The 16,171-nt window shown below is 37.1% G+C and overlaps 1 protein-coding gene across 7 annotated transcripts in view; it reads right to left on the bottom strand.

The window, feature by feature from the left end:
* The window catches only part of ECT2L (epithelial cell transforming 2 like), an 82,612-nt gene that overhangs the window by 30,529 nt on the left and 35,912 nt on the right, over positions 1-16,171 (bottom strand). For 5 of the 7 annotated variants that reach the window (XR_003590157.2, XR_009601532.1, XM_027972496.3 and 2 more), the window contains 6 exons: positions 12,663-12,825; positions 8,752-9,004; positions 7,776-7,944; positions 6,900-7,038; positions 4,634-4,802; positions 3,872-4,000 (listed from right to left, as the gene is read on the bottom strand). Coding sequence is in view for 5 of the 7 variants with exons in the window: in XM_027972496.3 (XP_027828297.2) it covers positions 3,872-4,000; positions 4,634-4,802; positions 6,900-7,038; positions 7,776-7,944; positions 8,752-9,004; positions 12,663-12,825 (1,022 nt within the window). In the remaining 2 variants the exon portion in view is untranslated. Of the gene's footprint in view, positions 1-3,871; positions 4,001-4,633; positions 4,803-6,899; positions 7,039-7,775; positions 7,945-8,751; positions 11,404-12,662; positions 12,826-16,171 lie in introns of those variants that run through there. The other 2 variants (XM_027972497.3, XM_060419289.1) reach the window with 2 other exon arrangements.

Raw genomic sequence — 16,171 nt, 5'->3', positions numbered from 1 at the left:
TAAAATATCTGGAGTGACGGAAGCCTGACCAAAAAAAATGCACTGTATGCTTCCATTTACAGAAAATTCTATAAAATACAAACTAATATATTGTGAGATCAGTAGTTGCCTCTGGTTGGAGTGGAGAAGCAAACTGAGAAATTGCAAGGTGGCAGGAAGAAACTTTGGGGGATGATGAATGTGTTCATCATCTTGACTTTTATGGTTTCACATGGTGTATAGACATGTCAAAATTTATCAAATTACACACTTTAAATACTTCATGTCAACTATACCTTAATAAAAGTGCTTATAATTTGTAAGTAACACCAAAAAAAGAAGAGTTTTAGGTTTCTGGCTTATCAGTAACTGGTGAATAATGCGATCTTATGTGAGAAATTCTGGGAAAGGGGTGGGTTTGTAATACAAGGCAATCAAGAATCTGTTTCAGATGTGTGAACTTTGAGACACCTATTAGCCATGCAAACTAAACACCCACATGAAGATGTCAAGTAAAAGCTCGATGAGTTTACAGCTGAGAGATTTCAGAGATGAAGACATAAATTTGGGAGTCTTCAGTATCCAGGTTGAACGTAGAGTCATAGGAATAAATGAGACTCCCTAAGGGAAGAGTGTAGTCATGGAAAATAAGTGAGTCTGGGATCAAGCCTGGGACACATTTAAGGGCCTCGCCAAAGAGAAGGAGCCAGCAAAAGAGACTGAGGGGAACAGATTGCTGAGGTAGGAGGAAAACAAGGAGTGGATGGTCTTAGGAAACCAAGGGAAGAAGGAGAGTTTTGAGGAAGAGTATTCATCCACTTCAAACGCCCCTGAGAGGTCAGGGCAAGGTGCAGATAGGGAAGGGACTGCTGGATTTGGGCACATGGGAGTCGTTTATAGCCTTCCAAAAGTGGCTTTGGTAGACTGAGACCATGTGGAGGAGCTTGGGAGGTGGGCAAGCGAGAGGTGAGGAAGATGGACTGGTACCTTCTGTCAGATCAGTGAAAGCATCAGATTTGAAGCAAAGTGCACAATAAATGTAATATGCTTGAATCATCCCAAAACCCCCACTTCTGGTGCATGGAAAAACTGTTTTCCACAAAATCGGTCCCTGCTGCCGAAAAGGTTGGGGACCTCTGAGCTATATCAGTAGTTCTCCAAGTGTGGCTCTGGGATCAGCAGCATCAGCACCACCAAATTCTCAGCTCCCATGCCAGACCTGAATCTGAAACACTAGCGTGGGATCCAGCAATGTGGATTGCAACAAGTCGTCTAGGTGAGTCAAATACACATCAAAAATTTGAGAACCATTGGTATAGTCAACTCACGTGAGAGAAAGTTTATGGTCTCGCAGGGGGGAGGGGGAGTGGAGGAGCTACTACAGGTGTTCTTGATCTGATAGGATTAATCCAATAGAAAGAGAAGATTGAGGCTCTGGGGGTGGATTTGAGCATAGGAGTGATGTCTTGAGAAGGTGAAAGGCGGTGCAATCCAGTGTCCAAGTGGTGTAGCTGATGGTTGATTCAAGCAGGGGTGCTTCTTTCACCATAACAGAAGGGAAGACAGGATGAATGTAAGAGGTTGGATAGATGGTGGTTTTTGTGGTGAGAGGTATATTAAGGGGTTTCCTTAGGGAAGTAAATGGTGAAATCAACAAGTGAGAGTGTTATTGAAAGATTGACTAAAGAGGAGAAGGGGTGACAGTCATTAAAGAGTGGGAAAATGAATTTACCAAGGAAATGTGGTAGGATTGCTTATCAGAGCTCCAATCCCATTTGGTATTTATGGCATTAAAGTTAGATCAGTAAGAACAGTTGTATTACTCTTTCCAACAGTCTTCAGCTGCTTCAGCACTGGCAGGCATAGATTACACAGAGGTTGTGTTCTAACTGGCATTGCTGCTGCTGCTAAGTCGCTTCAGTCGTGTCCGACTGTGTGCAACCCCATAGATGGCAGCCCACCAGGCTCCCTGGTCCCTGGGATTCTCCAGGCAAGAACACTGGAGTGGGTTGCCATTTCCTTCTCCAACTGGCACTGGGATTTAGCCAAATAAACTGGGGTTTGGCCGGCAAAAAAGAAGTTCAGGTTCTTTGCAAGAGAGATGATAATGACAAACCAGTAAATCTAGGTTTAATGAGGAAGGAACCAAGGTCAAAGGCATGGTGATGGAGAGTGAGTAAGTGGGAGTATGTGGATTGGAGATCCTCAGGCAAAGAACCAATAGAGTGGGAATATTTGAGGACACAATTTGGAAGTGGTACTCAGAGAAAAATGCTTAAGATCAGGATTTCAGAGGTGGTACAGCTACAGGGCTGACAGGCTCCAGAGTGATTCCTGAGGTGGTGGAAGATTTTTGACTGAGAAGCCAGGGCCTTCTGACTGAACCAGGGTCTTGATGGTTCACCCAGGAGAAATTATATTTGATGGGAAGTTCAGGGATGACCTGGGGACCCAGAATGGTAATGGGAAATCTACTGTTTGCGTACCATTAAGTTTCACTTGAGACCATTTTTGTGTCACTAAATCTACTGTTCTTTCCCCCTTTTGCCCATATTCTCTTTGCCTTTCAATACATTACTTTTTAACATCCTTTTTTCCCCCTACTCCCATTAAAAAATTTGTTTTGCTCTCATTTTAAAAGTAATACTAATTCACTACAGAAAATAGAGACCAAAAAAAAGATCAAAGAAAAAGGAAACTATAAAAGAAAGGAAAACTCACTAATATTATCCAACTATAGTCAGCTCGATGGTATATATGCTTCCAAACCCTTCTTATACACACACCCCACTACCACCCTCCCTGTCACATACACAGATTTTAAACATTGGGGTCACACCTTCCACATTCTTTGTATAGCCTTTTCAAATTGATTTTAAAAGAAAATTTGAAATAACAGATCTAGACAGTGTTAATAGTGTGCTATATTTGCTCCTAGAGTTGTCTGTCCCTATTTTCTACATAATTGAGATTATATACTTGTAATTGTGAAAACTATTTTTTTTACAATAATTTGTACTTCATTTTCTTTTAAACTCCTTCCTATACTTCCTTTGCCTAGAGAAATCCTGCCAGAGTCATGCTTTGTATGTATTGAATAGTCCAGTGAAATCCAAGGATTAAGAACTAAATTTAAGTTCCCTAAGGAATGGGTAGCAAGAAACAGTTTGAGAAACTTTAATTCCACACTTCCTTTCCCATGTTCTGCTTGGCTAAAAAACAACAACAAAGAAAGAAACAAAAAAGCATAGCCCATGAATTCATAAAAGCAGAGCTTTTATGTTAAATATGGCTGATATTAGACAAGCACTTAAAATGTAAGTTACCACACTCATCTTTACAAGGCACTTCATCATTTTTCAATAGTCCAACATTTAAGTATTTTATATGCATTTTTATATTCACAAGTCTGATAAGGTAAGGTACTATTATCCTAACTTTCATATGAGGAAACAGAGGTCCACAAACTTGCCTAAGACCACACAGCTCAAGTCACATGAGCGGAATTCAAGTCCAGGTCCCTGGTCACCAAGTTCATGCTCACTCCTTCCAGATTCTGAACCCAACAGGGAAAGTTTCCTCATACAGGCTGATGATGGTCCCAATGCTGGTCTGGGATTTTCACCTGTACTGTGGAGGCTGATTTTACTGTGTTTTCCAGAAGAAACAAATAATTTTTCTGGTTAGCTTTTACCACTAATGACTGTTTCTTTAGGGACAGCTTACTCTGACCACTAACTTGATGTCCTTTCCCCCTAAATATCTGAGTATTTGAAGTATAAGGAGAAAAAATAAAAAATAAATGTAACTTAGTTATTTGAATTGAGGACATTTTATAAATCCATGAAATATCATTACAAAGTAGGTATGACCACTAACTCTCAAAACTGACCTGATGCTCCAAGTGGTACAAAGAGGTCCACGTGACCCCCTTCCTCTTCGGGGGCCACATAGCTTCCTAATTTTTCCCAGAAGTCTCTCACTTCAGGCCTCAATAAATTTTTAATACCAATTTTATAGCCTGAGGGGGAGGAAATCAAAATGTCACATTAACAAGCTCTTAGCAGTTTGTGTTGTGAAAATACAGAGGTTCAAAAAGCCAACATCTGCTTGTAAGGCCAAGATCTGCAGGGCATCTCTCCTTCAATGATGGAACCATGTTAGGACCACAGAAGGTACCACTGGACTCCAACATGACAACACTCTCCTCCTGTCCTGGATTTATTAGACACTGAATGCTTAGGTTAAGGACATTGTGTCTCTGCTTCCGTGGGGCAGCAGTGTGAGTTACCAGGCTCACAGCCTGGTTGGTCAATGGCCAGTCAAGTCCTGGGAATTTGCAACCAAGTTCCAAAGTGGAAATGTTTCCCATGATTGCCAATCAATAAATAAGTCCTCGAGAGCAGAAGTAAGAAGGCTCCCAGGCATGGGAAACTTCACTGTACCTTTCACCTCCTGGGAATTGAATGTGATGATTCAGCTAGTCTGCAGTGATTTCTAACGGAGTCCTGGAGACTGCCTTCCCAAGCCCCAGTAAAGAAAGGAGTAAGAAGAACTCCTCCTGCCTGATTTTTTAAGCTGGGATATCAACTTCCTTAAATTGTGGACAAACACTACCTCAGTGCAAATTTTTCTTCCCAATCTCCAGTCTTACCTTGAAGTAAGTTGATTTCTCTGCTATCTCCGTCACTGAATATTCCCACACTCTGTGCCATCTGCCCATCCAGAGCTTTTTCTATGAGATAAAGTAGGGTCTCCAAGGTTAGGCCACTGTGTTCATACACCACAGAAATGATACCTGCTCTAACACTGTTCGCCACCATCTAGAAAACAAAACCAGACCAGTAGGAACCAAAGCCCATTACTTTAGAATGTGTTACTCACTCAGTCATGTCCGACTTTGCGATTCCATGGACTGTAGCCCACAAGCCTTCTCTGTCTGTGGAATTCTCTAGGTAAGAATACTGGAGTGGGTTGCCATTTCCTTCTCCAGGGGATCTTCCCGACCTAGGGATTGAACCCAGGTTTCCTGCATTATAGGCAGATTCTTTACCATCTGAGCCACCAGGAAAGCCTGTTACTTTAGAATTCTTCTTAATAAGTTAAAAACAGTGACTATGTAATCTGTGATTTTTGAAGACTATTGTTTTTCTTCAGAAATTATAGGAGGAAGATGATAAGTTTTCCCCATCACTAGTTTCTTTTTGGGAGAAGGCAATGGCACCGCACTCCAGTACTCTTGCTTGGAAAATCCCATGGACAGAGGAGCCTGGTAGGCTGCAGTCCATGGGGTCGCTAAGAGTCGGCACTTCACTTTCACTTTTCACTTTCATGCATTGGAGAAGGAAATGGCAACCCACTCCAATGTTCTTGCCTGGAGAATCCCAGGGATTGGGGAGCCTGGTGGGCTGCCGTCTATGGGGTCGCACAGAGTCGGACATGACTGAAGCGACTAAGCAGCAGCAGCAGCAGTTTCTTTTTAAAATTATTTTGTTTCTTTTCTAACAGGGGACATTTGAGTGCATTTGTAACTCCAACACTCAAAGAAACACTAATTAATTATTTTCTTCCAGTTTTTTATCTTTATACACACCCATGCACAGTGACACATACACTAAAGTAATAAAATTATGTAATTTTGTAAATGGACTTCTTAAATAGATTTTGTTTTTCTCTTAATTATAAATTTTTGAATGATCAATATTTATTTAGTATTAATACTAAATACAAAATATTTATAAATAGTAATCAATACTAAATATTTATTTGTATTAAATAAATGCTAAAACCACTGTTATTTGAATTCAACAACCAACCAAATAAACTTTTCACTTTGAAAAAGTTAATTCCTTAGCAGCAGTCAGGTTGGAAAGTCATTGAAGGCATTGATTTTTCCCAAAACCTCATGCCACTTTCTGGAGATCACAGTTCAACTCAGTAGAGAACTACCATATGGTTTCATGGTTTTTACCTAAACCTCCATTACATTCACAGTCAAATGAGTGAGTCTGGCATAGTCTTACATAAAGAAGACAAACAGGATCATGGATTTATTCAATTCCACTTTATTCACTCTTACTCTGTCATCAGTTATCCTCTGTGCCCAGCATGAGGTATTTTTAAACGTTAGAGAAACTATCTATGGCCCACGCGGAGATCAAACTCTGATCTTGCTTTCATATGGATCCATTAAGCTAGCCCATTGTAAATGATCAAAGTCAATTCCTAGATGTTCAACAGTGAAGTGATTTCATACCTTGAAAGCAACCATTTTCTTACAAATAAGAATTTTTTGCAAGAACTTTCTAAGTAAGCCAACAAATACAGTCTACTAATGCCATCCTTCCCATATATGCCTATGTGTGTATCAATGCATGCATATGTACATATACATGCATACTCAGTATACATACTTCCTATGTCTTCTTTGTGCTTTTTTCTTATTCACATTAAAATTTAAAATGTATAACTTCATTATAGAAAGAGCATATTTTCATTTAAAGTCACCTTCATTAAGTAGATCACAAAATAGATTTCTGACAGTTTTCTTTTTAGAAATGCTAGTTACAAGATATTATTAAATTCCTTGGTCATTCCAAAGAAATTTAAAAATAATTTGTATCACTTTGCTCTTTTGTGGATTAGGGGCAAAAAATTGAATTCAACAAAAATTTATTGGACCCCTGAAAGCAAGGCAGTTGGGCCTTTAATACTTAAAAAAAATTTTGATTTATGGTTATTTTTATTGCTTCTGATTTTTAAAACTATTTGGGTCTGTACATTTCCACTTAGATCAGACAGCTTTCCTTTTAGAAGAATCATTTTCATACACATGGTGACCAAAAGATTGCCATACGTCTACTCTAGGGGAGATTAAAAAACCCAATTCAGAGAAGGGCTGGCCTCCTAACCCACTGTACCTCATATGCAGGAATCCGAGATGATATTAATATGAAGTGTGGCTGAAGAGCATTTGAAGAACTGCTGTCATTTTTATAAACTCCACGCCAATTTTTCTTTGATAATAAAGGGTAGGAATGGCATCCAGAAATGTTGCTTCTGTAAGGAAAAGAGGGGGGAAAAGTGAAGTTTTTATTTTCTCTAGTTTGATAAGTGAACACCATTGTGTCCTCTGGGCATCAGTTCTCTGTACATGGCAAGCGGCTTCAGGCCCTTGGTCTCTCCCTGTGGTTTTCAGGGATGTCAGCAAAGGGGACTCCTGGGTGAGTGGGACCAGAGCTGCCCACTGGGTGTCTCCTCCTGTCTTCATGGGATGCTAGAATGTGTTCTTGGAACTTACTTTTGTAGGGCACTTAAAACCAATGTACTGACATACTAAAGGGTTCAAAACAACATTTGAAAAGGAAGCAGCGAAGATATTTTAAATTTCCCTAATCACTTGGGCCTCATGGTTTTTTCAAATAATGCCCATTATTTCTACAGCTGCCTCATCCTCACCACCATTCAGATATACTTACTCCATTAAAAAAAATAATTCTGGAAAAATGTTATTTTTGCTCAATAACTTCACACAGAAAAACTGCTACATCCACAATATAGCTTCTTTGCAGAGTTAAGAATATTTGAAATGTAAATTTTGAATGTTAAATATTTACTTCAGAAAGCATGCTCAAGACCACTGTTGTTGAAGATTAAGAAACTACTTCTATTGCTATTTTATAGGATAAGAGTGATTTAATTATACAAGACCACTGCATGTTAGCTAAATTATTCTAGAATGAATTCTTGGTATCATGGGAAGGTGCTGAACCTTCAGCAGATGAAGGTTTGCTTACCGCTTGGGCAAAGATTCTAAAGATGACAAAACAAGCTGTTTCTCCAAAGTTTCGTGTAATCCCACTCGATCCCTCGCAGTCTGGGAGAGACGTGGTTGGCATTTGGATTTGAACAATCTAGAGCAGTGTGTTCCACTCACCCAAGGGGGTCGAACTTTGAACAACTCCTCTGAAAAACAAACAGCAGCAGGCTTGGCTGTTTACTTCAGGCTTCTCCCAGCCAAGTCTACACAGATAAAGCCATCAAAATTAAAGCTGTACCAGGGCAGTATTCCAGATGGCAGTAATTACAGCCATTTTACAGACTCTCTTTGGTTCTCTTATCCTCTTCGCTCTGTAGCTGCAAGTTACCAGTCACTTCAGGTCAAGAAACAAAGCTCAGAGAATAAGCAACTCTTTTCTTGTAGAAACCAGTTCATCAATTTGTAGGCTTCACATCATTTTTGCCTTTCTTCTTGGCTTCAAGTAAATTTCGCATTTGTTACAGTCTCACAGAGGGTGAGTCAGTGAAAAAGCAAGATGGGAGAACTCAGATCAGGTTTGCTAATTACATACTGCGCAGATCAGAGGGCTTAGCTGAGAGCATGTCTCATCCCTTCTCCCTTTTCACCTTAAAAAAAATAAGTCATTCTTGCTTCCATTTCCATTTTCATTTTTCCTATGTTGTCACCAAGACTAATTCTTCTGAATTGTCCTGAATGCATTTATTTTCTTTTGCCTGTGCTTGTGCTTCTCTCGCCTTACCTTTAGTCTCATGGAGGCACTGGCATTTAACCTTACATATTTCATTGGAAATCTTTTTGCTTTTCTTAGCTAATATTAAAGAATAGAGAGCTTTCCCTGACATGCTTTAAAGAATGCCTCTTATAGGCTATTTCATGAAGACGGTGCTATCCTCTTCTGTGGGAATTTGTATGTAAATCCATTGGTTTCTACAATACTTGGCTAAGACATAAAGTTGTAAAATGCCACTCACTCTTATGTAGTGCAATTTTCTCCCAAATTATTTTCCTTAGACACCTTTCTCTTTGCCTCTCCTGTAGCTCTTCATTTTCTGTTTTGGGTTCATTCAGAGTCCCATAAACAGCAGCAGCTTCTCTAGGGGTTAGCCAATCTAAGTTGGACACACAAGCAATGTAATGGTGTTTCCAAGCACCGTACTCATTATCTGTTGGCGTATAGGGCAGAAACCATCCAAATTTAATGCATTTGGGCATCCATAAGCAATCCTTCAGAAAAAGAAATGAGAAAGATGAGTTGCGAGGGCCGTTTCCTAGAATTAATCTTTTTAGGCACATAGATAATTTTTTCTTATTACATTGAGATTTTTAGTGCAGTTGAATTGCCATCTAAACTTGATTCTGAGAAATAAGATACATACCTTACTCCATAGGAAAAATATTTGATGAACATTATATTTTATATGAATATATGTATTAGTCATCTTTGTACACTTATTCAATGCTCCCATAGCATATGCACCAGATTCTGAGAATTCTGCTTCTAGCGACGGTATGGTTATTTGTTTAACATCAACCTTTGCACTGGGAACAACTTTGACTGACCCATATAATACTGCCAATATGCAACCAGTTTTGAGATATGAAAACAGCAAATTTCATGTGGTTTTATCTAATCAAATATCTAGACAAAATACTATAAAACAATTACTTAAGCTACCAATTCAATAAGGACTTGTATAACCAAGACCTTAGAGGAAGAAAACCCAGAAAAGTAATATCCTGATTCAATCTCACTTTTTACTTCAAAACATTTGACAGTTCCAAAGCAAAACTAAGGCTGAGAAGCAGAGCAGGAAGTTGTGACTGAAAGATTTAGAAGAAATTAAGAACTTCTTAACATCTTAAGATGTAAGGATTCTTGCAAGGAAGAGAAGAAACATTCAGAGTCCACAAAGGAGAATAGCCTTGGTAATGACACCTGGCTTTTAGCTGAGATCCTTTTCAGTAAGGATGACAAAGAATTAGGTTGAAACTAGCTTTGAAATATCTCATTCTCTGATTGGATTTAAATAAGCTATTCCTAGCCTAACCAAATGCCAGAAGCAAGTTCTCTCTGGAGGAAGATAAGATCATCTGGAGACTCAAATTATTGCATCAATTTTTTATGTGAAATATTTGGTACTCAACCAAAAATAGCAAGCACACAAAAAAGACAAGAATTGTCTGTTTCTTCTTTTGTTTTATAGTAAATAGAGACCCTCAGGAGATCCAAAAGTTGTAATCATCAGGCACGAACTTAAAAAAAAAAACAAACGTAGTTAATACACTTAAGAAATTAAATGGCTGGATGGAAAATTTTGGCAAAGTAATCAGACCAACACTCTAAAACTGAAAAATATAATAACAAATTTAGAATTCAAGGGACAAGTTTAAAAGCAAATTAGAATCCAGCTAAAAAGATAATTTTGAACTGTGATGTTGGAGAGAAGACTCTTGAGAGTCCCTTGGACTGCAAGGAGATACAACTAGTCCATCCTAAAGGAGATCAGTCCTGGGTGTTCATTGGAAGGACTGATGTTGAAGCTGAAACTCCAATACTTTGGCCACCTGATGCGAAGAGCTGACTCATTTGAAAAGACCCTGATGCTGGGAAAGATTGAGGGCAAGAGGAGAAGGGGAGGACAGAGGATGAGATGGGTGGATGGCATCACTGACTTGATGGACATGGGTTTGGGTGAACTTCAGGAGTTGGCGATGGACAGGGAGGCCTGGTGTGCTGCGGTTCAGGGGGTCGCAAAGAGTCGGAGACGACTGAACTGAACTGGAAAAGATAATTAGTACACTGAAAGCTAGGCCAGAAGAAAAATCCAGACTGAAACACTGAAAGCCAGAACAATGGAAAAGACACATAAAAGAATATGAACCTTATGGGACATGGTGAATCAATGTAATAAATTGAAACCCAGAAGAAAAAAAGAAAAAGTGGAGCAAAAGCAATATATGAAGAGACAGAATCTGAGAGTTTGCAAAGTTGGTAAAAGACATAAAATCTCCAATTTATAAATCAGTGCCAAATACAAAATAGGATAAATACACACATACACACACACACACACACACCTCTCTGTGCATGTTGCTCAGTCACTAAGTTGTGTCTGACTCTTTGCAACCCCATGGACTGTGGCCCATCAGCCTCCTCTATCCATAGGATTTCCCAGGCAAGAATACTGGAATGGGTTGTCCTTTCCTCCCCCAGGGGATCTTACTTGCAGAAAACCAAAGACACAGAAAAAGATCCTAAAAGAAGCTAGAGAAAATAGAAACTACCTTTCAAGGACCAACAATAAAACCCCCTACTTTTCAAGATAATTATGAAAGCCAGAGAACAATGGAAAATTTTCAAAGTTCTAATAAATAATTAATTGCTAACCTAGAGTTCAAATTCCCAGTGAAAATATCCTTCAAATTTGAAGGTGAAATAAAGACATTTTCAGACAAAAACTGAGAGAATGTCAGTAGCAAGCTGTACTAAAAGAAATATTACAGAGAATTCAGGAAAAATTGAACCCCATAGGGAAATCAGAGGTGCCGAAAGGTACGAAGTATAACAGAAAAGTTTACTTGTAAATAATATTGACTATTAAATTAAACAGTTGTTTTAAATATTCATGAGGTATGCATATATTTTATAAACAAGAGATATTATAAAATATATTTTATATATTAGTATATATTTACATATACTATATATCTTAATCTATATTTGTATATTTTATATGTGTTTATGTGTAAAATTAAAATGTTTGAGAACAAAAGCATAGAAACTGAGTAGGGAAGCAAATGGAGTTAAAGAGTTCTATGCTTACATTATCTCAGAGGTAGTAAAATAACCCTAGGATAAGAGCTGTAATCTCTATGGTAGCCATGAAAGAACTGCTAAAGAATTTACAATTAATCTAAGAAATATTTAAGTTAATCGTAAAGGAAGACAGAAAAACAAAATAGTAAATAGTAAATAAAAATAGTAAAATGGTGGACTTAAGCCCAAATGTATCAGTATTTACATAAACATGAACAGACTAAATGATTCCAGGTAAAAGTCAAAGATTGTCAAGTGGTAAAAGAAAACCACTACCATATTTTGCTTATAAGAATGTTCCTTAAATGTAAGGACAGAGAAAGGTTGAAAGCAAAAATAGAGGAAACACTATACCATGAGAACACTAAACCTGGATTCACAAATGCTATAAATCCAGGGCTCACAGTTGGCTTTTCATGTGGCCCCTCCATGGAGAGCCAGGTATTCTGTGAGATCCGAATATCAACATAAGTCCATCCTGGAAAGTTTGTACAAGTTAGAGGAGTAAATTATTGATTTGTATTTAAAGTATGCTGACTATTACATTCCATTAAGTCTTTTAAAAGTAAAGAGATAAACATCCCAGAGGCAGAATTAATGGCAGCAGATGTAGAAGATCTAGTTTTATATTCTTCAACAGAGGTTAGCCAAAGAGAGAGCAGTTAAAGTTGTGGTTGTAGAGTGATTTTTAAGGTGGGTTATCATGACTAAAACAATATCATTTAAAACCAAATCTTAAATAAATTTTCACAAAATATTGGACTTCTTAACCAAGATAAATTACTTTCTAAATAATTAAATTTACTATTTAAAGATTATCAGAATTATGTGAATTATTAGAATAGTGTATATCCCCTGACTTATAAAATAAATTACTGTATTTAATTCCCCCATTAAATATAATTCCCCATTAAAAATTCCCTATTTTTTTCCTCTTAAGAATAAATTAATTATGGTTCAGACACCCTCAATTATTATTTTCAGGGAAAGGAGCTACCCTCATTGCCTCATTACAGATGACAGTTACATCTGAGTCCTATTACTAGGAAGTGACAAATGGTAAACCTGTTCAGTTAAAAATTTCCAGGGCCAGCTGACTTGTGCAGCTGCACACAAATCTTTCGGATTCAGAAAGGAAAAGATATATAGAGAAATGAAGCGTGGTAACACTGTAGAGAAATCCACTTTGGCCACTTGCATCCTTTCTGAAAACCAGTCTTGGATAAGCCTAAAAAGAAAAATAGAGAAATTTAGTTCAGAACACTAATATTTTAAGTTGATTATAAATCTGGTATAAATATTGGTCACTGTTCTTTCTCTAATTTTCTACCTTAAAAAAAATTAAGTGTTTGGGAACGCATGTAAGAATTAAAGATTTTAAAATTTAAAAAATAAAAAACTAAAAAAATTAAAAAATTTAAAAAAAAAAGTTAATCAGAAAAAAATAATAATAAAAATAATAAAAATAAAAAAATTAAGTCCTAAATAACATATGGCCAGATTTTTAAGAATACTGTATCCACATTCAATGGTCCATTCTAAAGAGGAAAATGAATTATCAATACAAAATTATATATTATCAATATAAATCAATATCTAAAATTCACAGGGGAAAATTCTGAAATAAACATGGTTGTATACAACGTAAATCTGGGTTTTTTCTTTACCCAAATTCAATAAATCAACAAGTCCTGTCAGCTCTACAAATAGACATCCCCCAAAATATATGCCCCAACACAGCCACTTCTCTCAACCTCCACTGCCTTTTCTCTGTTCAGAGAACCACCACCTCTCTCCTGGGCGAGTGTAGCCACCTCCTGATTGCCTCACTGCTTCCACTCCACTCTTCCTAGAGCCCATTTTCCACACTTTAGCCCAAGTGGTTTTTAAAAATATAAATTAGATAATATCACTCATGCAAGTAAAAGCCTGCAATGATTTCCCAGTGCAATTAGAATAAAAACCTATAGCTCCATCACACTTCATTGTGAAATAGTAAATGTCTCCCTCTTGACAAAGCAAGATTGTCTACACTCACTACTTTAACATGGGATAGAGATACTAGCCAGTTCAACAAGGGAATAAAATGATAAAAGGTATATGTATTGGAAAGGGAGCAGTAAACTATCTCAATTCATGCACCATGTATGTAGAATCTATAAAACTATTTAAATTATTAGTAAAAAATTGTTGATAAAATTTTATATTTTTTAGATGTTTGTAGAATCTATAGCAACAGCCAATTTTATATTCCTGATATTACTAATTCACATTTTCTCTCTGTTTTCCTTGATTACTCTTCCTAGGAGTTCATCAATTTTGTTACTATTTATAACAAACCAGTTTTTGTTTTCATAGTTTTTATCTATTGTTTATTCAGTTTCTATTATATTGATTTCCAGTCTTCATCAGTTCTCTCCTTCTACTCACTTTGGGTATAGTTTGCTATATTTTTCCCCCCTTTTCTTAAGGTGGAAATTTAGATAGTTAATTTTAAATTCTTTTATTCTTTAACAAAAATGTTTACATTATATTATCCCTCTAAGCTGCACTGCAGTCCACTTTAGCCATGTCATATTTTCATTGTTGTTCAACTTGAAATATTTTCTAATTTCTCTTGTGAGTTTTATTTGATCATAGGTTATTTATAAGTGATGTTAATCTCTAAATAGTTGGGGATTTTCTAGATATCTTATTTTTATCAATCCCCAGATTTATTGCATTGTTGTTAAAGAATATATTTAATAAGATTTCAAGAATTTTGAAATGTTTGAGTCTTAGTTTGTGGACCAGGAAATAATGCATCTTGATAAATGTTACTTTGCTCATAAAAAAACATATATTTGGAAATTGTTGTGTCTAGTTTTCTATAAATGTTAGTTCTAGGAAAATAAGATTGCTCAGGTCTTCTACATTCAAACTAATTTCCTTTTCTTTGGTTCTATTCTGTCGGTTTTTGTTTCATGTAATTTCAAACTCTGTTCTTCGGTACATAAACATTTATAATTGTTGTGACTTCTTGATGAATTGTTACTTTTCTTACTATAACATGCCCATCTTTATCTCTCTGGAAGCAATCCTTGTCTTCAAGTCCATTTTGTCTGATATTAATGTTGCCATCCTACTTTTATATGCTTGCTATTTGCATAATGTATAATATATTTTCCTATTCTTATACTTGGAGAAGGAAATGGCAAGCTACTCCAGTATTTTTGCCTAGAGAATCCTGTGGATAGAGGAGCCTGGTGGGCTGCTGTTTATAGGGTCACAAAGAGTCGGACACAACTGAAGCGACTTAGCATGCATGCATGCACTGGAGAAGGAAATGGCAACCCACTCCAGTGTTCTTGCCTGGAGAATCCCAGGGATGGAGGAGCCTGGTGGGCTGCCGTCTATGGGTCACGCAGAGTTGGACACGACTGAAGTGACTTAGCAGCAGCAGCAGCAGCATTCTTATACTTTACCAATAAGTGCCTTTATATTTAAAATGTAGGGAATTCTCTGGTGGTCTGGTGGCTAGGAATCCATGCTTCCACTACAAGGGGTACAAATTTGATCCCTGGTTGGGGAACTAAGATCCCACATGCCACGGCAAAAAAAAAGTCATATTTAAAAGTGTCCCTTGTAGTCAATATACAGTGAGATTATCTTTTTGCTCACTTGACAAACATTGTCTTTATTTGATGGTTTAGTCTGCTTATATTTAATTTAAATATTGTTATATGCTCTGTTGCTAAGTCATGTCCAACTCTTTTGTGACTCCATGGAGTGTAGCCCACCAAGTTCCTCTGTACATGGGATTTTTCCAGGCAAGAATATTGTAGTGGGTTGTCATTTCCTTCTCTAGAGAATTATTGTTATTGTTGCTCTGTTGTTCAGTTGCTAAGTTATGTCTGACTTTGAAACCCCATGGACTGCAGCACACAAGGCTTCCTTGTCCTTCACTATCTCCCAGAGTTTGCTCAAATTCATGTCCATTGAGTCAGTGATGCTATCTAATCATCTTATCCTCTGCCACCCGCCTTCTCCTTTGTCTTTCAACCTTTCCCAACATCAAGGTCTTTTCCAGTGAGTCAGCTCTTCGCATCAGGTGGCCAAAATATTGGAGCTTCAGCTTGCACGTCAGTTCTTCCAATGCATTTTCAGAGATGATTTCCTTTAGGATTGATTGGTGATAGTTGAACCCAAATCTCAATTTTGTTATTTGTTGTTTAGTTGTCCCATCTGTTTTGTGAAACTTTATTCCTCTTCTCTTGCCTTGATTTGAATTAATAAATATTTCTGTATTCCATTTTAATTCCTTTATTTGTTTTTTAGGGTATCTTGGCACTACTTTTTAAAGTTGTTTCCAAGAAGCATGATATGCATCTTTAACTTTTCATAGTCTACATAGAGCTAATATTTATGTAAAATTAAAGACCAGTGCAACGATATAATTCTCACTATCCTTTGTGCATTTGTTGTCATCTCTACTGCATCTACTCATGTTATAAACCCCACAAGACATTGTTTTGCTTTAGTCATATATCTTTAAAATAACTTTAAAATTTTATATTTTCTCCCACATTTATTAC

Source organism: Ovis aries, chromosome 8 (assembly GCF_016772045.2).
Source record: "Ovis aries strain OAR_USU_Benz2616 breed Rambouillet chromosome 8, ARS-UI_Ramb_v3.0, whole genome shotgun sequence".
NCBI lineage: Eukaryota > Metazoa > Chordata > Mammalia > Artiodactyla > Bovidae > Ovis > Ovis aries.
This window is presented reverse-complemented; position numbering and strand designations above follow the sequence as displayed.